General features: G+C 40.4%; 1 protein-coding gene across 6 annotated transcripts in view; it reads right to left on the minus strand.

Moving 5' to 3' along the window:
- ARL15 (ADP ribosylation factor like GTPase 15) overlaps positions 1-26,458 on the minus strand; it is a 486,820-nt gene that overhangs the window by 278,536 nt on the left and 181,826 nt on the right. For all 6 annotated transcript variants that reach the window (XM_060191032.1, XM_007518899.3, XM_060191031.1 and 3 more), the window contains exon 2: positions 23,933-24,077. In XM_060191032.1, the coding sequence (XP_060047015.1) occupies positions 23,933-24,077 (145 nt within the window). The remainder of the gene's footprint in view (positions 1-23,932; positions 24,078-26,458) is intronic.

The following is a 26,458-nucleotide window of genomic DNA, read 5'->3' on the forward strand; positions in this document are numbered from 1 at the left end:
TTTTGTTGCCCTTGTTGTTTTATTGTTGTAGTTGTTATTGTTATTGTTATTGATGTCGTTGTTGGATAGGACAGAGAGAAATGGAGACAGGAGGGGAAAACAGAAAGGGGGAGAGAAAGATAGACACCTGCAGACCTGCTTCACTGCTTGTGAAGTGACTCCCATGCAGGTGGGGAGCCGGGGGCTCGAACCGGGATCCATACACTGGTCCTTGAGCTTTGCGCCCCGTGCTTAACCCGCTGTGCTACCACCTGACTCCCCTAATGCTTTTTTTTTTAAGTGCATGGTTCGTGTCAACCATTCTTCTTAAAAATGCAATGATAATTATCCATTTGTGATTCAGTAATTTTATAATGCATGTAATAAATAAATATAAATGTATTACAGACATAAACTCAGAGTATGTATTTAACTATTGGATGTCTGATTTTTATCATGGAAGTCATGACTGACTTAAGCATATCCGGTTCATAAACTTTAGTATAAATGCATATCAGTTGCAACATATGCACATGTGCACATACTCAGGTATGCATGCTAATATGCACACTAAATATTTTTTTAAAATCACACCAAAAAAGGAAGTTAGGAAGGAATGTTGGAGAAGTGAAGACCTAGAATTCTGAGACACAGGCTACTTCTGTTCCATTCATATATTTTCTGTTACATACAAACACCACTTTTTCAAATCAGAAACTCTAGTAATTTTAAAAAGTCAACTTATTCAATTGTTTTTGAACCCTTCAATCAACTTAAGGCTTTAAGTGTATTCCAGCATGTAAGGTTGGGGAGAAGTAAAACATAGTTCTCTTTTTAGTAAATCAGCAAAGTAAGAAAGAAAAAGAAAAAAAGACAGGGGCCGGGTGGTGGCGCACCTGGTTGAGTGCACACGTTACAATGCGCAAGGACCCAGGTTCAAGGCCCCGGTCCCCACCTGCAGGGGGAAAGCTTCACAAGTGGTGAAGCAGGGCTGTAGGTGTCTCTCTGTCTCTCACTCTCTCTGTCCCTCCCTTCCCTCTTGATTTCTGACTGTCTCTATCCAATAAATAAATAAAGATAATTTAAAAAAATTAAAAAAAAAAAAGAAAAAAGACAATGAAGTTGTTTTCATTTAAAGTTTTAAGTGTCTCAGATGGTCAAAAGATATAAAGTCTAATGTGGATGGAACAATTATTTGATGTGATTTTGCTTTGTCTTACAGAACAAAATAATACAGGCCTTTTTCTATTCAACCCTCCTTTGTGTATTTGCCCTGGAATTTAAGGATTCTATACAGTAATTTCCATTTAGGGTCCGGGTGGTGGAGCACCTGGCTAAGTGCACATATCACACAATAATTTCCATTTAAAGCAGTGAACGACTATGTAGTAGAAAAAGGGGAATTTTGAATCAGCTAGAGCCAGGTTTCAGCACGTTCTGAGACTACAGAGAACCCACTACCATTGGCTTTTGTAATCTATAAACTTGGGGAAAAATAGTATCTGTTGTACCTCACAAAGTTGTTAAAAAGATGACACCATATAAGTACTATCACAGTACTTGGGACAAATAAGCCTCCATGAATTATATGATTACAGGCAACGCATTCCAGTCAATCCTTTACTGCTGATCACTTAATCATTCGGTATCTTCTGCCTGCCTAATTACAGGCTTGTAAAGAGAAGTAGTGACATTTATTTATCTCAGTACTCAGAACCAAAAATGTTCCCCCTCCAATGAAAACCGTATCTGTTGGAGTAGTAGAAGTGTGAAGAGTTATCTGCTCCATAGAGTGTATATTTTCACTGGGTCCTCAAAGTATCTTCCCAAACACACCCTCTCTGTGGGCTAAATACAGATTCATTCAGTCTGCACAGCTAGCTATGCACATGGCCAGTGGATTTGAGTGAAGCAGCCTGAGCCATGATACTGATGCATGCTTGAGGCACAGGAAAGCCTCTCCAGGTGTCTGGCCGCTGGGAAACTAAAGAAAGTGCCAATCAGAAAACTCTGGCTGGCACTAAAATTTGCCTGTGGGAGAGTTGGATGCTCAAATGTATCTACCTAATTCACAGCGGTGTTACAGATGGATTAAAAGGCAATGATTGTGAAATCCTAAAATGAAAGCCCTGTGCCAATGCTAAGCAGTCAATTTGTGGCTATGTTCAATACAACTCCAATATGGATTTCCCAGGATAATGGGACAAGAGCCGACTATGAAAAAGAAACAGCTCTGGAGCACACCAGCAACATATAACCTGCTTTGATTCTTCAAAGCTGACAACACGCAGGCCCCCAACGACGGGAAATAGTATACTTCCAGAAATCTCTGCACCCATGTTCAAAATACAACTTTTTAAATTCATCCAGCTAAAACAATCTTACCATCTTTAACCCTTATACAGAAAACAAAAATAAACAAGTAAATAAATGGACCACAAAATATCCTAAAATATCTATAGTAAGCAAAGTAGCTAGCAATGGGTTTTATCAGCATGTGAGTGTTGTTGCAGATTACTCTGGAATGTTTTCTTTCCAAAGAACATGTGTAGCTAGATTTATACCCCAAAGGGATAGACACGATCTGTCATTTGGCTGTCTTCCTATGATTTTGCCAGTATAACTATGGTGATTCATGCTCAAAAGATGAAGCCTACATCAGCCATCTAAAAAATAAGGGAATACACTATTGGGGGGGAAAGAAACAGTATTTTTCTATTTTAACTAAAATAGAAATTATTCTACATGTTTAAAAAGAATGAAAACCTAAAATCAGATTTTTGGTTCATTAGAAGGGAGATCAAGACAGGTAACTATTGTGGTCTGGGAGGTGGTGCAGTAGATAAAGCACTGAACTCCTAAGTGTGAGGTCCTGAGTTCAGTCCCTGACAGGACATGTACCACAGTGATGTCTGGTTCTCTCTCTCTCTCTCTCTCCTCCTACCTTCTTCATGAATAAATAAATCAAAATCTTCTGTAAAAAAGACAGGGTGGTGGGAATTGTGTGGAGTTGTACCCCTCTTATCCTATGGTTTTGTGACTGTTTCCTTTTTTTTTTATTTTTATTTATTTTTTAAAATTTATTTCATTAGGGAATTAATGTTTTACATTCAACAGTAAATACAATAGTTTGTACATGCATAATATTCCCAAGTTTCCCATTTAGCAATACAACCCCCACTATGTCATTTATCATCCTTCATGGACCTGTATTCTTCCCACCCACCCACCCCCACCCTAGAGTCTTTTACTTTGGTACGATACTCCAATTCCATTTCAGGTTCTACTTGTGTTTTCTTTTCTGATCTTGTTTTTCAACTTCTGCCTGACTGTTTCCTTTTTATAAATTAAAAAAAAAAAGGCAGGTAACTATCAGACAAACTACATTTTATTTGTTTGCATTGGGTTAGGTGAGGCCAAAGGAGAAGTTAATATTATATTTAGCAGGGCTACATCATCAAACTACCTTTCCAAAGGGTTGCTTTGAAGACTAAAAATCACTAGATAACATGGGCTCTAAAACAAGAGTATTTTCTCAAATTCTGCCCTACCATTCAGGAACTGTTTGGCTTTGGGTAAGCCACTTAATTCCTTGGTGAATCCACTTCCTCATATGTAAATGGGAATGACAGCAGTTCTAGGAAGTGTTGAGGGGACCTAAGTTGGAGGTAAGCGTGTTCTGCAGATGGGTATCACACGGAGAAGAGAAATGACATCCACGTGTCAACAACTGTACGGTAAACTCTTAACCTCCCAATAAAACGATTACAAAAATAAGTAGAATATTGGTAACCCTCAAATTACTTTTAGATTCTTTAACTTTCACCCAGTGAAAATCCTGTGTGGTATCAAGCTCTGGTATAGTATTAAAACAATGTCCAAAATGAATTCTAGGGCCTGCAAGATAGTTCACTTAAAGAGAGTTTTGTTTTTTTTCTTTGTTGTGGTTTGGTTTCTCTCCTCCAGTATTATCACTGGGGCTACCAGGAATCTACTGCTCCTGGCAGCCATCTGTTCCATTTTACTGGATAGGACAGTGAGAAATTGAGAGAGGAGGGGGCAACAGTGTGGGAGAAAGATAGACACCTGCAGACCTGCTTCACTGCTTGTGAAGCGACCGCCTGCAGGTGGGAAGCTAGGGGCTCAAACCCGGATCTTTGTGTGGGTCCTTGTGCCCAGTACTATGTGCACTTCACCAGGTGCTTAACTGCCCAGGTGAGAGTGCTTATTTTGTCATGGACATGGCCCAAGTTCAAGCCCCTTACTGTGAACTTCCGTAGATTAAAAATTGGCGTCTTCCTTAACATTTGATATCACTCTTTTCAAAAATCACTGAGTCTATCAACTCCTTCAGCTAACTTGTTCTCAAACACACCCATGTCTCTCCACTCTCACTACACAACTTTGGTCAAGCTATGACCAACAACCTCTGGAAAACGGCAAGGGTCTCCTACCAGTTTGCATGGGCTGTGATATCCTCAGTCATCAGCATTCATCAGTAGACATGATCTTCTTGATAGGAACATCTGTTTATGTTGCTCCCCTAGTTAAAGCCTTTGACAGGGGAGTCGGGCAGTAGCACAGCGGGTTAAGCGCATGTAGCGCAAAGCGCAAGGACCTACATAAGGATCTCGGTTCAGCCCCCGGCTCCCCACCTGCACTGCAGGGGAGTTGCTTCACAGGCAGTGAAGTAGGTCTGCAGGTGTCTTTCTCTCCCCCCTCTCTGTCTTCCCCTTCTCTCTCCATTTCTCTCTATCCTATCCAACAACAACAACATCAAAAACAACAATAAAACAACAAGGGCAACAAAAGGGAATAAATAAATAAATATTTTTTAAAAAAACCTTTTGACAGCTTCTTCCTAACTCAGGATATAGCCTGAGATATTTCAATAAGGTCAGAACTGATCTGGTTCGTCTCTCCTTGTCCAGAATGAATTTGCACAATTCTTCTCACTTACATTCTTCAGTTCCCCAAACCAGCCATGTTTCATTCATCTTGGGGCTCTTGAGCACGCTGTTTCACAGATGTTCTATGCACCTCTGGCAAGCTCTTCATCTTTCAGATGTGTTTATTAGTTGTAGTTTTAGCATTATCTTTATTTATTTATTGGATAGAGACAGCCAGAAATTGAGAGGGAAGGGGGTGCTATAGAGGGAGAGAGAAAGAGAGACACCTACAACACTGCTTCACCACTTGCAAAGCTTTCCTTGCAGGTGGGAACCGGGGGTTCGAACCTGGGTCCTAGAGCATTGTAACATGTGCACTCAACCAGGTGCACCACCACGTGGCCCAAGAAATCAGATTTCTAAGTACTGGTCCAATTTGAAAGATAAGATTAACAGAATTTCCATGTCTGAAAGTTGAAGAAAATGGATGCTCGACTTTAGTCAATCAACATATTCATCCTTATTCTACAAAATGTGTTTTAACTTCACTTTCTCCAACATTCTTGGACTAGAACACAATGGATAGTATATAGTGAATCCTGTATGTCAGTAATCAACACACAGTAGGATTTCAACATCTATGTATTGATTTGTATCTATACTCGGGGTTTATAGAATCACAGGTGACTTAATGACAGGGATACATTCTGAGAAGTGTGTTGTTATGTGATTTTATCATTGTGCAAATTCTGTAGAGTGCACCTACACAAACTTGGATGGCATAACATATGACACACCTATGCTATCCATAAATACCACTACTGTGTATGCAGTCTGTAATGGAAACATCACATACCATATCAATTTTCTAACGAGACAATCCCAAAGGTAATGTCAGTACTTCACTCTCCCAAGAGGAAGCCAAAGCCTAGAAGACCCCAAAGCACTAAGTGCTATATTCTAAATCTCAACTCTGATCTCGTTAACAGAATCTAGCATAGCTCTGCACTACTGCATCTCATCCATGTACTAGAGAAGTTGAGGGTGTCGGGAGGTGGCACACTGGGTTAAGTGAACATTGTACAAAGCATGAGCATTGTGGTTCAAGCCCCGGGTTCCCCACCTGCAAGGTGGTCCCTTCACAGGTGGTGAAGCAGGTCTGCAGGTGTCTGTCTTTCTCTCTCCCTCTCTATCTTCCCCTCTCCTCTCAATTTCTCTCTGTCCTATCCAAAAAACTGAATGGCCACAGGAGCAGTGGATTCACAGTGCTGACACAGAGCTCCAGCAAAAACTCTGGGGGCAAAACAAACAAAAAACAAAACAGAAAACAAGTTGATAAAATTCATATTATTTTATCCAGTTTGGAGCCAATGGAATTGTCGAGTTGACTGGGACAGACACATGTTTCTAATAAGCTCACTAATTTATTTTCCTTTCTACTTCTAAATAATTCCACACATTAAAAAATAAACTAGGCATCATGAAACAAAACTGTCTATTACTGTAATAAAAATGAGAGAATGTGCTTAGTGACTTCCATATACATTAATAAAGTCAGGAACTTAGGAGGGAGAGGAGGTATCCAATGGACTCAGGACAATATATTGACTCTGTTGCTCCTTCCAAAAGTAAGTCTTCTCTGATTCTCTCCAAGCAAGTCAGTGTGCTGCTGATGCTGACTAGAGCACTGTTTTAGGAGTCCTAGCCACAGCTCTTAGGCTCACCGGGGTTCCTTTTCCTCCTCTCTCTTTTTCTTTTTCTTCCTCTTGGCTTTGGACCCCTAGCTTGCAATACAAGTGAACATTATGAGATCCTTAGCATTTCCTCTAACATTAGTATTCCATTACTTATATTAAGTAAAAAAAAGAAGGAAAAAGAAAACAGTTACAACTGAGTTGGTCATCAATGGCCTCGAGTATTTGGCTGAAAGTATCAGGAGGTCTCCCCAGGCTCCGTTCAAACGGCTTGATGGCTGAAGCCCTAAGTTCCAGAGTCATTTTTTCCTGGCCTATCTAAGCTACATTAGTAAGATGGAAATCTCCCTTAAGATTTAACCCCACAAATTTTAATAAATATATGACTTAGTTACTCTTTGGGGAAATAATTGTTTGCATAAACCATCAGCTTTTGGTTTTTAGACCTTAAATCCAACAAAACCTGTGACAGAAGAAAGCTGGATTTAAATTTCTTTTATGCAGGGATAGTATTCATGGAACTAAAACAAAATTAGTTTGGGAGGGAGGCTCATCTATTTTTATTCACTGTGTGGAATACACAGCATATTTTCCTTGGACCTATGCACTGCCCACGCCCAAACATACAGAAGTCCTAGACATGCACAGTGATACTTGGTGTCTCACTGTTTTATCCCTGTATCACTGTTAAGAACTCTAGAAGGGAATGACATTCCACAGATTTGGTGGTCTTGACCTGGACCAAGGGCATGATTTATGCCATGGCAGTTTTCAGTGAAATTATTCAAAATATGATTTCAACATCACAAACAGGAATTTAATCTATGAATATTTATAAAACAGAAACAAAGATTTCTTTCTTTCTTTCTTTCTTTCTTTCTTTCTTTCTTTCTTTCTTTCTTTCTTTCTTTCTATCAATTATTGCCAGGGTTATCTCTGGGCTCTGTTCTGGTACTATGAATCCACTGATCCTGATGGCCATTTTTTTCTTTCTTTTTTTTCTTCTTTCTTTCCTTCTGTCCTTTCTTTTTTTCCCCACCACCCAGCCCCCTGACTTGTTTCTTTAGTTGACTTAACACACACACAACTATTACTCTGTTAGTTAAAGCCTAAAAAATTTATGAACTTTTCCTTTTAATTGTTTTCATTATCTTTATTTATTTACTTATTGGATAGAGACAGCAAGAAATTGAGAGGGTTGGGGGAGATAAAGAGACAGAAAGACACCTGCAGCCCTGCTTCAACTCTTGTGAAGCTTCTTCCTGCAGATGGAGCCAGGGCCTTGAACCCAGGTCCTTCTGCACTGTAACTGCATCTAACCAGATACAGCAACACCCAGCCCCCTGAACTTTTTCTTTCTATACTTCTCCCCACTTAATCATGATAATTTTCTATTTGAACCAAATAGAATTTGCAAGTGACAGTTTGCAAGTACACTAATAATACATCTCCTAGAAGATAATTTAGGCCTTTTTCATTCCAAGTGTTCCATTTCTTTTTCTAGGTTGTTCTCCGTACTACATTAACATATCATTCTATGATTTTAGTCTCGATTCTTCTGGCTTAAAAAGAACTAAGTGACTATCTGTGTAATTTATAGGTTAACAGCCTTTTTTTTTTTTTGGTTCCACTGTTATCTCTGGGGCTCTGTGCTGGCACTATGAATCCACTGCTCTCAGTGGCCATTTTCCCCCTTTTTATTTTTATTAGCTAGAACAAACAGAAATTGAGAGGGAAAAGTATAGTGGGAGAAAGAGAGACACCTGCAGACCTGCTTCACCGATAGTGAAGTGTGCCCCCCCCCAACAGAAGCAGGTACTGGAAAACGGGCCCTTGCACATGGCAATGTGTGTGCTCTACCTGGTGTGCCACCATGCCACTCATTCTGCATCTACAGTAAAGAATTCACTTGTGACAGTTCACTTTTACTCCCAGACCAAGGGACAAGCTCCCTAATACTTCTTTCTCTATCTGTTAAATCTACTCTGTGGTAGATTTCTTAGTCTTCTGAGTTCTGACAATCTGAGTTTCTTTTAAAGTTATGTGAAAGTAAAAGATTGTTGAATAAGCCAATGCAGTTTAGACTCCCTCTCTTTCTGAAAAAAAAAAAAAGCAGACATTTTTGCTTAGCTGAAATGGGATGAACATACCCATTCTGTGATATGCATCCACTGTAAGAAAGCACTTCTCAAGGTTTAGTTTCTTCTCAGCTGTTCCCAACTCTAAAAACAAATATCTCATTCTTCAAAAAAATATGCTTATTTATTTATTCCTTTTTGTTGCCCTTGTTATTTCTTTTTATTGTTGTACTCATTGTTGGATAGGACAGAGAGAAATGGAGAGAGGAGGGGAAGACAGAGACGGGAAGAGAAAGACAGACACCTGCAGACCTGCTTCATTGCCTGTGAAGCAACTCCCCTGCAGGTGGGGAGCTGGGGGCGCTTAGCCCACGTGCGCTTAAACCGCTGCGCTACTGCGCGACTCCCGCAAATATTTCATTCTTTTATTTTTATTTTATTTTTTTATTTTTTTTTAAATATTTCATTCTTAACTGGCTTCATAGCATCAAAACATTATAAAGTAGAGAAATAGTTGAAAAGAATAAAAATCTCACACATTTTAGCCATACAATGTATTCATATTGTTGTTTTTACACATTCTCCATTTTCTACTTCTGAAACCTAATTTAGCATGACTTGATTTTAAAAATAAAAATTTAATTTTCCCTGAAAGATGATAGTGTCCCCACTGCCAAAACTGTAACCATTTCACTTAAGGTACCACAATTTAATTAAAAAAAAAAAAAAAAAACAGGAGCTGGGCAGTAGCGCAGTGGGTTAAGCGCACCTGGCACAAAGCACAAGGACCACTAGATTCCTGGTTATTAAACAATTTGTTCTGCTTTGTATCTTAGTGTTTTTTCAGCCACCAAGTTGCAGGTGCTACCATGATGCCAACCTGACTTCACTGAGCAGACAACCTCACTACTGGACCCTGGGACCCCACTTTTCCAGACTCCTGCCCCACTAGGGAAGGATAGAAACAGGCTGGAGGTATGGATCCACCTGTCAATGCCCATGTCCAGCAGAGAAGCAATTACAGAAGCCACACCTTTCACCTTCTGCACTCCATAAAGAATTGTGATCCATACTCCCAGAGGGATAAAGAACAGGGAATCTTCCAATAGGGGGGAGGGGAGTTGGGAATGGGATGCAGAACTCTAGTGGTGGGAATTGTGTGCAATTGTACCCCTCTTATCTTACAGTCTTGTTGATCATTATTAAATCAGTAATAATGAAAAAACTGTAAAGGCATCATGTTGAATGAATGAAGCCAGAAAGAGAAAGACCAATACCAAAGGATTTTACTTACAGGTGTAACTTAAGAACAAAAAACAGTCACAGAAAAAAATAAGGTGAAACTTGGATTGGGTAGTGTATTGCACCAAAGCAAAGGCGTCTGGGAAGGAGGAAAAGGGACAACTGAAGAGACAATGGGATCCTGCTGTGTCTCCTAGACACCGATCAATGGAAATGAAAGGTTGTGCTTATGTGTTAAAGACTGTACTATAAACTATTACCCTCCAAGAAAAGAAAAGACAAAAAGACTATATTATAAACTATTACTCCTCCAATAAAAGAAAAGAAAGAAAGACAAAAAAAGAAAAACCTGTAGCTCAGCGGATTAAGCAAACATGGTGCAAAGTGCAAGGACCAGCTTAAGGAACCCAGTTCGAGCCCCCACCTCCCCACCTGCACGGAAGTCACTTCACAGGCGGTGAAGCAGGTCTGCAGGTGTCTCTCTTTCTCTCCCCCACTCTGTCTTCCCCTCCTCTCTCCATTTCTCTCTGTCCTATCCAACAACAAATGACATCAACAACAACAATAATAACCACAACAAGGGCAACAAAAGGGGAAAAAAAAAATGGCCTCTGGAGCAGTGGATTCATGGTGCAGGCACTGAGCCCCAGCAATAATCCTGGAGGCAAAAAAAAAACCAAAAAACAAAAAAAGCCCTGTAGTTAGTCTTGTGCTTTCTTTGATCTTCTCTGGATAAAGTGGGAAAATAAATTTTCAGCGGCACAATTAAAAGATCAAGGGATGTGAATATTCGTGTACAAATGTGGTCATCTTTGATAACTGCTTACCAAAGGAACCCAAGTCACAACGCCATCAGTTATGCATGTACGCACAAATACTACCAGATCCTTAAAATCATAGGGTCGTTATCATAACACACATCTTGGTAAATTTAAGTAGAAGATTATTTCCTTTATTTTATAATAAAGCTGAAGTTATGGTGAAGTTCAGTCTTTTTCATGTATTTATTTATCATTTACATTTTGGTTGAATAATCTCTTTGTGGACGTGACTTATGGATTAGATGGAGATGTTATTTGTAAATGTGACAGGATTCTCTAAGTGGGACGGCATAAATTCATCTGTAAAATCTGATACAGATATTTCTCAGCACCGTAACTTTTCTCTTTTGCATTTGTCTTATGAGTCGTACTTTTCCTGTATCACTATTACTTACACAGAGAAGTCTCTTGATCTCTTTCTTCATTTGAAATTTTTTTCTGTAGCCTTCTTGCAATGATTCTCACATCTTCGACACTGTATATCCACATACACATGCATCTTTCTGATACATTCATTTATTCTCCTAGATACTTTTTCTGGCCATTGAGATTTTGTCATTGATTTCAGTACTTTATATTTCTTTCTTTCTCACTTTTTTTTCCACCTCTGTTCTTTAGCTACACATATATACTTGCTACAATTAACAAAAAGGAGCAGACGTAAATTTTGAACAAGCGGTGATGATTACTACCTATTGGTACTGCTACAGAGATAGCTAATTTTTATGGGTCTGTTGATAACTAAAATCTGCTGCCTATCCCTCCTAGGTCATCACTAGTTTTTTTCCTATGTCCTGTCGATCGCTTTCAGAAATAATAGTGGATGCAGAAACTCAACCACAAAGAATCAACCATTCTCTCTTATATCTTACTTCATGTCTCTCATACTCAATTCTGCCTTAGTTTTCAGTGAGTCAGTGATAGAATCTGAGCTTTGCTAAGGTAAGTCTTCTCCAGGCTCCAACATTTTCCTAAAGACTTTTCCTTTCTCCTTACACTAGCAAACAGAGCTTCCTTTTCTTTATATCCTCCAAATTAATGACCAAAGCAATCCTTCATTTCTTACTTTTCATATCTCCAACCTAACAGCTCTAATTCACATCAGTCATCTCTAATTTGTTGGTATAGACTTGCAGAGTGTTATCGAATATTCTACACAGAAGAGCCATTGCTGCCAAATGTAATTTGACTTGTTCCTTTCCATCTTGAAAGTTTTTTATTTACTTTTATTGGACTGATTTATCGACTAGAATCTCTACTAACACACTAAATGAAAATGACAAAAACAGACATCCATATCCCATTCTAGATTTGAATGGGGAAAGCATTTTGCTATTCACTATTAATTATGACAAAAGCTACAGGGTTTTCATAGATTTCTTCTAATGATTGAGGAAATTCCTTTCTGTTTCTATCTTGCTGAAAGTTTTCCTCATGAACTGATGATCTTCATTTGTTTACATTTCTTGAGGTACATACATGATTTTCTTTGCTCAACTAACTGAACTGACATTAAAAAAATGAAACCAACCCTTTGTTCCTGGGATAATGCTGGTTCACCATGAAGCATCTATCCTAGTAATACACTTTTGGCGGGTGTGTGTGTGTGTGTGTGTGTGTGTCTGTGTGTGTGTGTGTGTCTGTGTGTGTGTGTGTGTGTGTGTGTCTGTGTGTCTGTGTGTGTGTGTGTGTGTGTGTCTGTGTGTGTGTGTGTGTCTGTGTGTGTGTGTGTGTCTGTGTGTCTGTGTGTGTGTGTGTGTGTGTGTCTGTGTGTCTGTGTGTGTGTGTCTTTTTTGGTGTCTCCAAGCTTTAAACATGCACAGTTTCACTGTTCCAGGCTGACTTTTTCATTCAGATAGAGACAGAATGACAGACAGAAACCATAGTATGGGAGATACCACAGTGCCAACAAACAATGTCTTCTCTGTAAGTTTGCCAGGGCTGGGACCTAGGCCCCAAGCATAGCAAGGCAGGCACCTTACCAGGTGAATTATCGCTCCATGCCCTCATTTGGCTTATTTTCATTTTTATTGTTTGCATTTATGTTTCATTACAGATACTGGTATATAGCCGTCTCACAATGTCTTGTCCTGTGTGATAGGAATTTAATACTGGTCTTATAGAACAAGTTGAATTTTCCCAGTTCCTCAATTTTCTGGAAGATATTATGTAGAACTGGCATTATTTTTTTCCTAAAGATGTCTGACAATCAGTGAAGCCAACAAGTCTTTTAGTTCTCTTTCTCATGTTATAATTTCAGTTTATTTAATAAGGCTACCTGGGTTTTCTACTTCTTCTTGTGTGAACTTTGATAATTTGACTTCCAAGGCGTATATCCATTTACTTGTCAAATTTAGTGGCATAGAGTTGTTCACAACCTCGTTATCCTTTTTAAAAAAATATTTATAGAGTCTATATTACCCATTATTTCTAATTGCTGGCATCACTTTTTATTTCTTTTTTTTCCCTTTTATTTACCTATTTATTTATGTGTGTGTGTTTGGCTATTCTTTCATTATTTTGTTGATCTCAAAAAAGAAAAAAGAAAACACACCAACTTTTGTTTTTCACTGATTCTCCCGTTTTTCTATTTAATTGGTTCCCTCTTTGATGTCTACAGCTGCTTCCTTTTACTTTGGGCTAGTAAGTTTTCTCTTTTCATTGTTTCATTCTGTAATGTGTCAGAAGAGGTTATTGGTTTGTATTTTTTTTCTTTTTGTCTCTAATACAGGCGTTCAGTGCTCGCCCTCCTCTTAGAGACCTCTCACTAATTTTGATGTATGATAGTACTAGTCAAAGTAAAATGTTTTAAAGTTTTTCTTTGACTTCTTTCTTGATTCATGGGCTATTTAAATGTAATTTCGTTTCCAAGTATTCAGAGATTTTTCCAGAGATCCTCTTGCTATTGGTTTCTAATTTAATTCTGCTGTGGTCAAAGAACACATTTAGTGTGACTCAAGTCTTTTAAAATGTAATGGGACTTGCTTTATGTCCTTGAAAATAGTCTAACATGATGAATGTTCTGTATGACTTGAGAACATCCTCTGTTGTTGCAGTCTATAAATGCTAATGGGTTCAAGTTAACCAATGGTATATTTTGGCTTTTTTTTTTTTCCTGCATCCATTTTTTTTTTGTTTTTATGTTTTACATTTGACAGTAAATACAATAGTTTGTACATTCATAACATTTCTCAGTTTTCCACATAACAATGCAACCCCCACTAGGTCCTCTGTCATCCTTTTTGGACCTGTACTCTGAACCCCCCCACCCCACCCCAGAGTCTTTTACTTTGGTGCAATACACCAAATATAGTTCAGGTTCTACCTGTGGTTTCTCTTCTGATCTTGTTTTTCAACTTCTGCCTGAGAGTGAGATCATCCCATATTCATCCTTCTCTTTCTGACTTATTTCACTTAACATCAATTTTTCAAGGTCCATCCAAGATCTGCTGAAAACGGTGAAGTCACCATTTTTTATAGTTGAGTAGTATTCCATTGTGTATATATACCACAACTTGTGCAGCCACTCATCTGTTGTTGGACACCTGGGTTGCTTCCAGGTTTTGGCTATTACAAATTGTGCTGCTAAGAACATGTGTGTGCACAGATCTTTTTGGATGGGTGTGTTGGGTTCCTTAGGATATATCCCCAGAAGAGGAATTGCAGGATCATAGGGTAGGTGCATTTCTAGCCTTCTGAGAGTTCTCCAGACTGTTATCTACAGGGGTCAGACCAATTTACATTCCCACCAGCAGTGCAGGAGGGTTCCTTTGACCCCACACGCTCTCCAGCATTTTCTGCTGCTACCTTTTCTGATGTATGACATTCTCACAAGACTGAAGTGGTATCTCATTGTTGTCTTTATTTGCATTTCTCTGACAATCAAAGACTTGGAGCACTTTTTCATGTGTTTTTCAGCCTTCTGGATCTCTTCTATGGTGAATATTCTGTCCAAGTCCTCCCCCAATTTTTGGATGGGGTTATTTGTTGTCTTGCTGTTGAGTCTGGCAAGCTCTTTATATATGTTGGTTATTAAACTCTTGTCTGATGTATGACATGTAAAGATCTCCCATTCTGTGAGGGGTCTCTTGGTTTGGGTAGTTGTTTCTTTTGCTGTGAAAAAGCTTTTTAATTTAATGTAGTCCCACAGGTTTATGCTTGCCTTAGTCTTCTTTGTAATTGGATTCACTTCATTAAAGATGTCTTTAAAATTTATGCAGGAAAGAGTTCTGCCAATATTTGCCTCTAGGTATCTGATAGTTTCTGGTCTAACATCCAAGTCCTTGATCCACTTGAAATTTACTTTTGTGTTTGGTGAAATATAATGGTTCAGTTTCATTCTTCTGCATGTTTCAACCCATTTTTTCCAACACCATTTGTTGAAGAGACTCTGCTTTCCCCATTTTAATAGCCTGGGCACCTTTGTCAAAGATCGAATGTCCATAGGTGTGGGGGCTTACTTCTGGGCTCTCAATTCTATTCCACTGGTCAGTGTGTCTATTCGTGTTCCAGTACCAAGCAGTTTGGATGACAGCGGCCCTGTCATACAGTGTGAGATCTGGGAGTGTGATCTGTATCTATTTTATAGTCACTGAGCTTCACTAGTCCAGGCTGACATTTTTCAGACAGAGACAGAGACAGAGGAAGACACCAGAGCACTGCAGTATCTGCCAGTGTGGTAGGGGTCAAGTTCAAACTTGGATTAACAGGCACAGTCAAGCAGACAAGCAGGCACCCTCCCTCTTGAGCTATCTTACCAGTTTTGTTTTGTTTTCTGCCTCCAGGGTTATCGCGGGGACACGGTACCCATACTACAAATGTACTGCTCCTGGTTAGCCATTTTCTCCATTTTATTGGATAGGACAGAGAGAATCTGAGAGAAGAAGGGGTAGGGGGCAGACTGTAGCACAGTGGGTTAAAAGCACATGGTGCAAAGCCCAAGGACCGGCATAACGATCCTGGTTTGAGCCCCCGGCTTCACATCTGAAGGGGGTTCACATCGCAAGCAGTGAAGCAGATCTGCGGGTGTCCATCTTTCTCTCCCCCTCTCTGTCTTCCCATCCTCTCTTGATTTCTCTGTCCTATCCAGCAACAGCAATAATAATAACAACAACAATAAACAACAAGAACAACAAAAGGGAAAAAATGGCTTCCAGGAGCAGTGGATTCGTAGTGTAGGCACTGAGTCCCAGCAATAACCCTGGAGGCAGAGAGAGAGAGAGAGAGAGAGGAGGGTGGAGAGGGAAAGAGACACCTGTGGAATCTGCTTCTCTTGTGCAGAGAAGAAGGGTACCTGCAGGTGGAGAGCAGGGGCTAGACGCGGGGTCCTTAGTGGGTCTTTGTGCTTAGTACTATGTGTTTTTAAGCAGTGTGTCAGTGCCAAGCCTCACTATCTTGCCAGTTTTGATTTTGGTTGATTTTCTTCCTATGTGGTCTATGAAAAAGTGAAGATATTGAAATTACTCTCTATGATATTGCTATTTTTAGTTTGGTCAGGTCTTACTTTATGTGTTTTAAACCTGTTATTAGATACATAAATGTTCGGTATTGCTACATACTCTTGAATAGATGATCATCATTAGGAAGTAAACTTCTTTTTCCCCAGCATTATTCTTTGCTCTAAAATTGCCTTTGCCTGATACTGACTATAAAGAATGAGTGCAAAAAGGGAGCAAAGGGCAGAACAGAATACAGTGGGGAAAAGATTATACTTGGGTGACAGGCAAGATATACTAACACAGATTTTGGATAAATGTGGAACTCTGACCCAGAAACAAAACAGTCTTGCAAACATCACTGCCTCAATAAAAGGGGGAACTGAAATAGAAAAAATGTATTTTGTACAGACTTACACAAGACTATAAATTTTTTCCTTTGTCTAATTTCAACACAATATACTAATTAAAAACAAAAACAGCACAGGTGGTGCAAAGCGCAAGGACAGACATAAAGATCCTGGTTTGAGCCCCCAGCTCCCCACCTGCAAGGGAGTCGCTTCACAGGCGGTGAAGCAGGTCTGCAGGTGTCTGTCTTTCTCTCCCCCTCTCTGTCTTCCCCTTCTCTCTCCATTTCTCTCTGTCCTAACAACGACAACATCAATAAAAACAATATTAACCACAACAACAATGAAAAACAACAATGGCAACAAAAGGGGAAATAAATAAATATTAAAAAAGAAAAACAAACAAACAAAACAAAAAAAAACACCAGCAGTTTGAATACAGTAAAAATGGAGCAGTTCTGTGGGGTTCCTGGCCTTACGACCAGTCGATAAAACTATGTTACAATGAAATAGGTGAAAGAGAAAAAGGCCTAATAGCAGCCTCCTGACCCAAGTCAGCTGTTGTCACAAAGCTTCCCTCTTCCACTCTCCAGCAACCAGTTTCCCAAATGCATGGGTTTCCAAAAGTGCAGACTGCCATGAGTGCTCTACTTTGCAATTCATCTCTCTCTCTCTTTCTCTTTCTCTCTTTCTTTTGCCTCCAGGGTTATTGCTGGGGCTCAGTGCCTGCACCATGGCAAACGCTAGAAAAAGAAGTGCCTGCACCATGAATCCACTGCTTCTGGAGGCTATTTTTTTCCCCCTTTGTTATTGTGGTCATTATTATTATTGTTGTTTCCAACAATATTGTTATTGTTGTTGGATAGGACAGAGAGAAATGGAGAGAGGAGGGGAAGACAGAGGGGGAGAGAAAGACAGACAACTGCAGACCTGCTGCACCGCCTGTGAAGCGACTCCCCTGCAGATGGGGAGCTGGGGGCTGGAAAGGGATCCTAGCAACTGTCCTTGCACTTTGGGCAAGGTGAGCTTAACCTGGGGCACTTAACCTGGGGCGCTACTGCCCGACCCCGGCAAAATTCATCTCTTAAGCAGCTTTCGCCAGTCTTCATCATGTATTACTTGGATGTACGCTAAGGCTAAAATAGTGTCTCCTAATCACGCCCCCTGTGGCCCGCCTTCCTCTTTGCTGATTGGCTTTAACAGGCAGAAGGAATCACATGTTCCCAATAACCTATAGTTTCCTATCTTCTTGTTTCTAATCTGTATGTCACTACATATTTAAGGTTTATTTGTGAAGGTCAAATTTGGGGGGGGGGGAGTTTATTTTCTATCTATTTGCATCAGTAAGTTTCTGAATTCAAGCGTCTGAATTTTGTTTTTGCCTCTGGGGTCATCACTGGGGCTCAGTGCCAGCACTACAAAACCACTGCTCCTGGAGGCTTCCCCCGCCCCCAACTTTTTTGTTCTAGCACAGAGAGAAATTGAGAAGAAAGGGGAAGACAGGGGGAGAGAAAGATAGACACCTGCAGACCTGCTTCACCTGCAGGTGGGGAGCCGGGGGCTTGAACAGGGATCCTAGAGCTTCATACTATATACATTTAAGCTGGTGTGCTACTGGCTGGCCCCCGCATTTATGTTTACTTTGCTGATTGATGGGTAGTTTGAGTGGATCATTTTACTATTTACTTTTAATTGTAAATTTTACTATTTATTAAAGAATAAATAGTAAAATGATGTTCCTGTCAAGCTTGTTCCTTTTTCTCCTGCCATCCTTGATCATTTTTGATAATTCCATCTTAGCTGACCCATTGCCTTATTGCCTACACTCTGTCTTATCATTTTAGTGGTTGTTTCAGAATATACAGTTAGCACATTTTATCTTCCAGTGTTGTGTCACTTCACAGCTAAGTCTTAAAATAACGTACTTCCCTTTCCCCCTGAGTTATACGCTATTGCTTTCATGCCTTTTAGCTTTACATGTCATAAGACACATGGCATAATCTTATACTTGCATTTTAAGGATAACTACCACAACATGATGTTATCATTTCTACTTAAAAATTACCATTCAAAGATATTTAATTACACGTGGTGTCACCATTTCTGGTACATGCCTTTCCTTTTATATATTCAGAAATCTATCTGGAATAATTTTTTTTCTGTCTACAAGATTTAACAATTTTTATAAAGCTAGTCTTTTGACAATAAATTATCCTGGTTTTTATGTCTCAAAAAGATTTTATTTTGACTCTCTTTTTGAAAGTATGTTTTTGCTGGAAATATATTGATAACTTTGTCCATTTCATACTTGAAAGATTCTGCTCCACTATCTTCTGATTTGCATGGCTTCCAGTGAGAAATCGGATGTCACATTCATATCTCTTCCTTTGTAACATCTTTCATACATTTTTTCAAAATTTCCCCCTTTATATTATTGATATTCTCTAGAAAACAGACCAGTGTGTGTTTTTATATAAAGATACTTATTTTCAGACATTTAATCGCAGACTATGACAATAGCAAAATGTAAGGGCTGGCAGACTTGAGACCCATTGCGACAGTTCAAGTCTAAAGATCACTGGATACAGATTTCCTTCCTAGCCCATTGGGATGTGGCAGTGATGTCTGCTGTTATTGTTTTTTCTTTATCTAGGTCTTTAATTAAGCAGATGAGGCTCAATTACATTACAGAGCGGAATTGGCTTTACTCAAGGGACACTAAAGTATAAATCTCATCTAAAAACTTTCTCACAGGAACCTTCAGAATGTTTGACCACATCATCTGAGTACCATGGCTAGGTCGAATTAGCACATAAAGTTAACTATCACACTCTTTCACTGGCTTTGAACAATGTCAGTACCCTATGCCTTGGTGGAGTTTAGTTCATGTGTATTATGCTTTGGATTCAATGAGCTTCAGCAACTATTTCTTCAAATATTTATTTCAGTTCTTTTTCTCCACTTGCCACTTTCTGAAACTCCAAATACTCATATGTTAGATGAGTTGAAGTCACCCCACAGGTCACTGCTGCTTTGTGTTTTCTTCTTTGTCTCTCTGTTTTAGACATCCTCTATTGCTAATGCCTTCAAGACTATTAATATTTTCTTCTGCAATATCTAATTTGTCAGTAATCGTAGGCATTCAAATTTCATCTCAGATATCATAGTACTCACCCACCAGAAATTTAATAATAACCTCTCCAAAACAACAACAACAACAACCACTTCTGTGTTTGAATTCACTTTATGAATAGATGAAACTCTTAAAAATAACACCGTTGACATCCATCCTTCTTTGCTAGTTCTAGTATCTATATATCAGACTGAGTTGGATTAACTGGTTACCATTTTCATTATGAATCTTGTAGACCTGCCTCTTTGCATACTTGGAAATCTTTGATTGGATGCCACACACTGTGAATGTTGCCTTCTAAAGTGCTGAATTCTTTTTTTTTCTTTCTTTCTTTCTCTCGGATACAGCTTTCTTCTGCGGTGCTCCGAAGCAGCTCCTAGCAATGTGTGTTGGAGGTGGGAGGGGCCATGGCCACCACAGATTTGGCTTCCATAAAGGTCTAAGCCCTGGTTGACATCTCAGTTCTGAAGTAGCTTGCACTTGCATCCCTCCCCCGCCCCCTTTTTTTCTCTTTTCTTTTTTAGCTGGGACTAGAACATGTCTGGACTATTTTAATGAAGGAGAGACTGCACAGCACGCCTTCAGGCACCCCAGAGAGCAGGCACAACCCTCCCCACAGACGCTCACACCCTCCATTTTATTTTTTTTATTTTGTTCTTCGCCTTCCTGTCCAAGATTTCTGAGTCTCACCTGTAAGCTGATAAGATGCCATGGTCAGATAAGTTCTTCCATTTTTATTTTGTATATTTGTGGGCTTACCAGCCATAAGGGCTTAATAACACGTGTGGTGGCCATGTGTCGGTGGGCAGCCATCATTTTTTTTCTCATTTAAAGCCATGGGAGGGTGGCCATAAACATTTCCTTATGTTTTGGCACCAAGACCCTGAAACACGTGACTGACCACCATGCTTATCCACCATCTTTAAAAAGCTTATATCCCCTGGGACTCTTGAGTCCATGAAAAATGTCTAAAAAACAAAAACTGGGGGGGGGGGGGTCAGGCGGTAGCGCAGTGGGTTAAGTGCATGTGGCGCAAAATGCAAGGACCGGCATAAGGATCCCGGTTCCAGCCCCCCAACTCCCCACCTGCAGGGGAGTCACTTCACAGGCGGTGAAGCAGGTCTGCCGGTGTCTTTCTCTCCCCCTCTCTGTCTTCCCCTCCTCTCTCCATTTCTCTCTGTCCTATCCAACAACAACATCATCATCATCAACAACAATAACAACTACAGCAATGAAAAGCAACGAGGGCAACAAAAGGGCAATAAATATAAAAAAAAATTTTTTCCCCTTTGGCCAAAACTTTTCTTTTCTTTTTGCTTTAGGCTAAGACTAGCTAACCATTTTGGTAATGTCCTAGTACATTAATTTTTTAGATGGAAACTGTAGATAGTAACCCAGCTTTAAAATTGAGATTCAGTTAATAAGCAAGTTTATTGTAGTTTTGTTCTTTTTGTAATGTTGTTATGTATTTTTTTCTACTTTGTTTTCTTTTGTTTAATGCTTGTTTTTGTTGTTTTTTGGTCAAGTAACTTGAGGTTGTCCTAGTCATTCAGCTGGGAGTGTAGAGGTTATGTGCAAAGAAAGAAATGACTGGATTTCCAGCTTCCAGACATTAGAGGCATGTATACAGGGAACTTAGCTGTGAGGATGCCCACCACAGTTCTAGTCTGCTCTGCACGCTCCCGTGGGATGCCTCGGACACTGCATGAGTTGAACTTGGGTACAGACCTGAGGCAAATCAATACCTAGCAGAAATGTTTTCTTTGTGTTTTGTTTTGTTTTGTTCCCTCACAGATGGACACTTCAGAATCATTGCCTCTAGGAATCCCATCTAAGTCACCTCTGGGAACAATCCTCACAAAATGGGACAAGTCTGACTATTCAATCTTACCCAAATATAACTTGGGCAATAGCCCCATAATAACTCTAAAGATTATAATGTAACTCTTGAATTAGATTTCTTTTGCTAGAGATAGGGCTAAAATAGTGACTGATACACTATAGATAAACTATAACTAGGCTTCACTTTAGACCTAACAGTTTTAGTAAACACATTAAAAATTTTATCTGTTAATCTTACAGTTCCCCAGCCCCCTTTTAGGATAGCTTTTTAGCTAACTGCTAACTTAGTCACTAAGATGCCTATCTCTACAGGGGACTGGATATGAGCCTCTGTCAACTGCAAAAAAAAAAAAAAGTGGGGGGTCAGGTGGTAGCGCAGTGGGTTAAACACACATGGTGCGAAGCACAAGGACCAGCGCCAAGGACTGGTGTAAGGATCCTGGTTCGAGCCCCTGGCTCCCCACCTGCAGGGGAGTCGCTTCACAGGTGGTGAAGCAGGTCTGCAGGTGTCTGTCTTTCTCTCCCCCTCTCTGTCTTCCCCTCCTCTCTCCATTTTTCTCTGTCCTATCTAACAACGACGACATCAACAACAACAATAAAACAACAAGGGCAACAAAAGGGAATAAATATTAAATTTTTTTTAAAAAAGGGAAAATGAATAATAAAATAATAAAAAAAGGAGTGTAAAGACAGTTTCAGCACTCTTCATGGTAATAGCAAGTTCAATTTTATCTGTTAATGTAGATAAGAACTATGTTTATGATGGATGCCAAATTCTTTTTTTTTTTTTTAATGTTTATTCTCTTTTGTTGCCCTTGTTGTTTTATTGTTTGTAGTTATTACTGATGTCATTGTTGTTGGATAGGACAGAGAGGAATGGAGAGAGGACGGTAAGACAGAGAGGGGGAGAGAAAGATAGAGACCTGCAGACCTGCTTTATCATCTGTGAAGTGACTCCCCTGCAGGGGAGACAGTCTCTCACACTATTCTTTCTTCATCAGTTGTGTTCCCACAGTGGTTTTTGTCTTCACCTCCTACAACTATTCTCCCTCTATTTCCCCTAATTGGTATTCTTTCTTTTTTTTTTTTTTGACTCCAGGGTTATTGCTGGGGCTCAGTGCCTGGCACTACGAATCCACTGCTCCTGGTGGCTATTTTTTCCCTTTTGTTGCCTTTTTTTTTTTTTTTATCTTTGTTGTTGTTGTATAGGACAGAGAAAAATGGAGAGAGGATGGGAAGACAGAGAGGGGGAGAGAAAGACAGACACCTGCAGACCTGCTTCACCCTGCCCCCCCCCCCTGTGAAGTGACTCCCCTGCAGGTGGGGAGCCGGAGACTCAAACAGGTATCCTTGTGTTTTGTGCCACCTGCACTTAACACGCTGTGCCCCCCCCCCCCCCCATTGGTATTCTATCTTCTTCATGATTGGGAAAAAATGAGGAAGCGTCTGTAACTGACAAAAATTCTTGTGGGTCTATGGGCATTTTAGACCAGATAATTCTCTGTGATGGGGACTTTTTCTGCATGTTACAGAGCTCTTCAGCACCAGTCCTACCTCTACAACTGACGTCAACAGACATCAGTGCCACCTGTGCAGTTATAGAAATAACATGTCTTGAGATGTTGCCAGGTGACGCGCTAGGAAACAAAATCTCCTGACTCCGAATCACTTTGGAATCTGGTTTTCCTACTCACTTCTTTCCTTCCTCCTTCCTTCAACTGCCACCAGGGTTAGTGCTGGGACCTACTGCCTGCATGGCAAATTCATTGCTTCCAATGGCCATTCTTTCCTTTTTAATTAATTAGCTAATTAATTAGATAGGATACAGAGAAATTGAGGGGAGGGCAGACAGAGGAGGACAGAGAAAGAGACACCTGCAGCTGTGCTTCATTGCTCGTGAAGCTTCCCTCAACAGTTGGGGTGGAGGTACGAAGGAGTGAGCTTGAAACCTGGTCCTCGCTCAACCATATGTGCTCAACCAGGGGGTCACTTCCCTCCCCTGGAAACCAACTTTTCTTGACCCCTTGAGGAAACAACAGTGTAAAGCTGATCAATAACCACTTTACCAATTCTTCTGTGGGTGAGAACCACAGGGAAGACGATGCCAACTGTTGAACCAGGCAGGGTATGTGACCAACACAAGTAGGCTGAAGCCAGACTTCAAGGGAGGCAAATACTCAGCAGACCTCAGATGAATCTTTTTTTGTTCCAAGGCTAGAGTTCCAGAATTCAAGAATCATTCATGCATATTAGTATTTTTCCTGAACTTGATTTACCATGGAAATGAGTGTAGCAATTTCCTATCATAAACAAAGCTCCCAACTGATTTTGAAAAGCAGAGAAGATATCCAAAAGCATTAGTTACAAGTAACAGGATGGAATTATAAAGTCCCCCCCCCCCCCCCCCCCCCCCGAAAGAGAAGGTCTCAGTAATGAGAGAGAGAAAGGGCTGGGCCCCGGCCCGGTGCTCACCTGTGGTTGAAACAATGTTGTCAGGGCTCTCACTGCAAAGCTTTGACAACAGGCTGGTCTTGCCAGAGCCCGTGAGCCCTATGCAAACCAGGTCATATTCCGGCCGTGCAGGCGGTGGTCCTTTGCAGCAGAGTGCTCTAAAACACTGCCAAGAGAGGGAGGGAAACACGGCTTTACAAATCAGCAGTGAATGCACAGCATAGTAATACTTAAAAATTAATGAGTAGTTACAGAACCTGTTCACTGTAGGGATATTATACAGATATCACTATTAAGATAACTTTCAAGTAAGAGAAGCCCAGAGGGACAGCAAGCCGTAACCAAGTGATCAAAGGTAACCCTCCCTAATGAGACATACGGGCACACCCCACTCTTACTGCACTCGGCTTCGCTGAACTCTGCATATCGTGTGTCTTTACTAATCGTGTGTCTTTACTAAGGTCTGGAACAACCCTGGATCTAGCAAATTTCAAAGTACCATTTTTTTTTTTCTAATAGCATATGCTCATGGTGGGTCTCTGTGTTACATTTACTAATGTTATTGCATGCTTAGTAGACTATCATATCAACATAACTTGTATCTACATTGGAAAATAAAAATATGGGATGTGAATCACCTTAAGGTAATATTTGCTTTTGTGTAACATTCCCTTTATTGGGATGGTCTGGAACTGAGCCTGCAGTATCTCTGAGGTGTGCCTGTGTAGACTTGAAAGCTTCCTTTTCCTTGCACCGTGTGTCTAAATTGCACAGACTTTGAATAATTCAAGAGCAAGATAGAGGGAGAAGAGGAGGCAGCAAGGTAGACAGACCTCCTGACCCATCGGTCATCTGAAGATTATGAGAAGAGACTTATAAAAAGTCCCTCCTAATTTTTCTCACTCAGATAACATCTCAGGTCTAATTGGCTGTCTTACTCTTATAAATCAAGCTTGATTGCTTCTCTCCTTGGCTTCTTACAACTAGTTAGTCCACAAGTTCAGTCCATGTGACCTCTAAAATAGCTCTTCAACCTGTCTACCAGTCAGGGCCACCACTCCTGTGGATAAAAGCAACATTCTCCAAATAGTGCTAGTACCTTTCCACTCACATATTCTATTCTCTACACGGCAGCTATTGTGAGTGTGAGAACAAGATCTGATCATATCTGCTAAATCTCCTTCAGTCATCCCCTACCATTTTGTGGTCCAGACCATCATTATATTATTGTCTACAAGATGCTCCGTGATCCGCTCCAGCCACACCTCCTATTATTCTTGCCTAGTCATGATAATTAGCTTGCTTTTTAAAATTTTCATTGTCACTAAGGCTGCACTGGGACTTTCAACCCGCACAATTCCACCAGTCCTGGAGGCCTGCCCCGGCCCTCCCACCCCCACCCCAGATAGAGAGCAAAAAACAGAAAGGGGAAGAAAGAGGAGGAGAGGGGGTCAAGCGGTGGCGCAGTGGGTTAAGCGCACGTGGCGCAAAGCGCAGGGACCGGCGTGAGGATCCCGGTTCGAGCCCCCGGGTCCCCACCTGCAGGGGAGTCGCTTCACAGGCGGTGAAGCAGGTCTGCAGGTGTCTATCTTTCTCTCCCCCTTTCTCTCTGTCTTCCCCTCCTCTCTCCATTTCTCTCTGTCCTATCCAACAACAAAGCAACGTCAACAATGGCAATGATAACAGCAACGAGGCTACAACAACTAGGGCAACAAAAAGGGGGAAAAATGGCCTCCAGAAGCGGTGGATTCATGGTGCAGGCACCGAGCCCAGCAATAACCCTGGAGGGGAAAAAAAAAAAAAAAAAAAAAGAGGAGGAGAGACATCACAGCATGGCTGCACTGCTCATGAAGCTTCTTCTAGGCATGGGCATTCAAACTCAAGTGCTCAAGTAGGAGCTCACTGGGTGAGCTACCTTCTGGGCAGATCACCTAAGTCTCTGATACCTCATGGCATTCAACAGATACTGTTCCTTCTTCCTCTACCTTTAGATGTAGCTAACTCCTCATCTGCTAATTCATAAAGTACGTTGCTAAACTGTGGCAAACTCTCACGGCACATTTGTGGGCTCACCAAAAACAAGAACAGCAGGATTCTAAGTAGCCCCAGGCTCTGTCCATCTCCATTCCAGTATACTTTGTATTTGGTGGAGAACCTGGCACAGAATCTATCACCAGTGAATAACTGCTGAAGGTAAAATGACTAATATTCAAACTTCACCTAAGAAAGAGAAAAAAAAAGTAAAAAGAAAAAAAAAGTAAAAAGAAAAAAAAAGCTAATAGGAAATCTGTTCTATGTGCTTTCTCTGGAGCCTTCAAGTTTTAAGAAAATCGTGTCAAAATAAGAAAAACTCTTGATGTTGGCACTTCCCTTCTTTGCCAGAAGTTTGTCCAGTTCAAGACTGATGTCTAGGATCTGCATTTTCAGTAAGATAAGGCTTCTTTATGTCCTAAAGTCACTTTAAGTTGGTTTTTTAAGTGGTTCAGCTTACTTCTGGTAAATAGTTCTATGATCATCTAATTCATATTCCACATAGACTTATTAAAT

The sequence above is a fragment of the Erinaceus europaeus genome, chromosome 5 (genome assembly GCF_950295315.1).
Source record: "Erinaceus europaeus chromosome 5, mEriEur2.1, whole genome shotgun sequence".
In the NCBI taxonomy this organism is placed as follows: Eukaryota; Metazoa; Chordata; class Mammalia; order Eulipotyphla; family Erinaceidae; genus Erinaceus; species Erinaceus europaeus.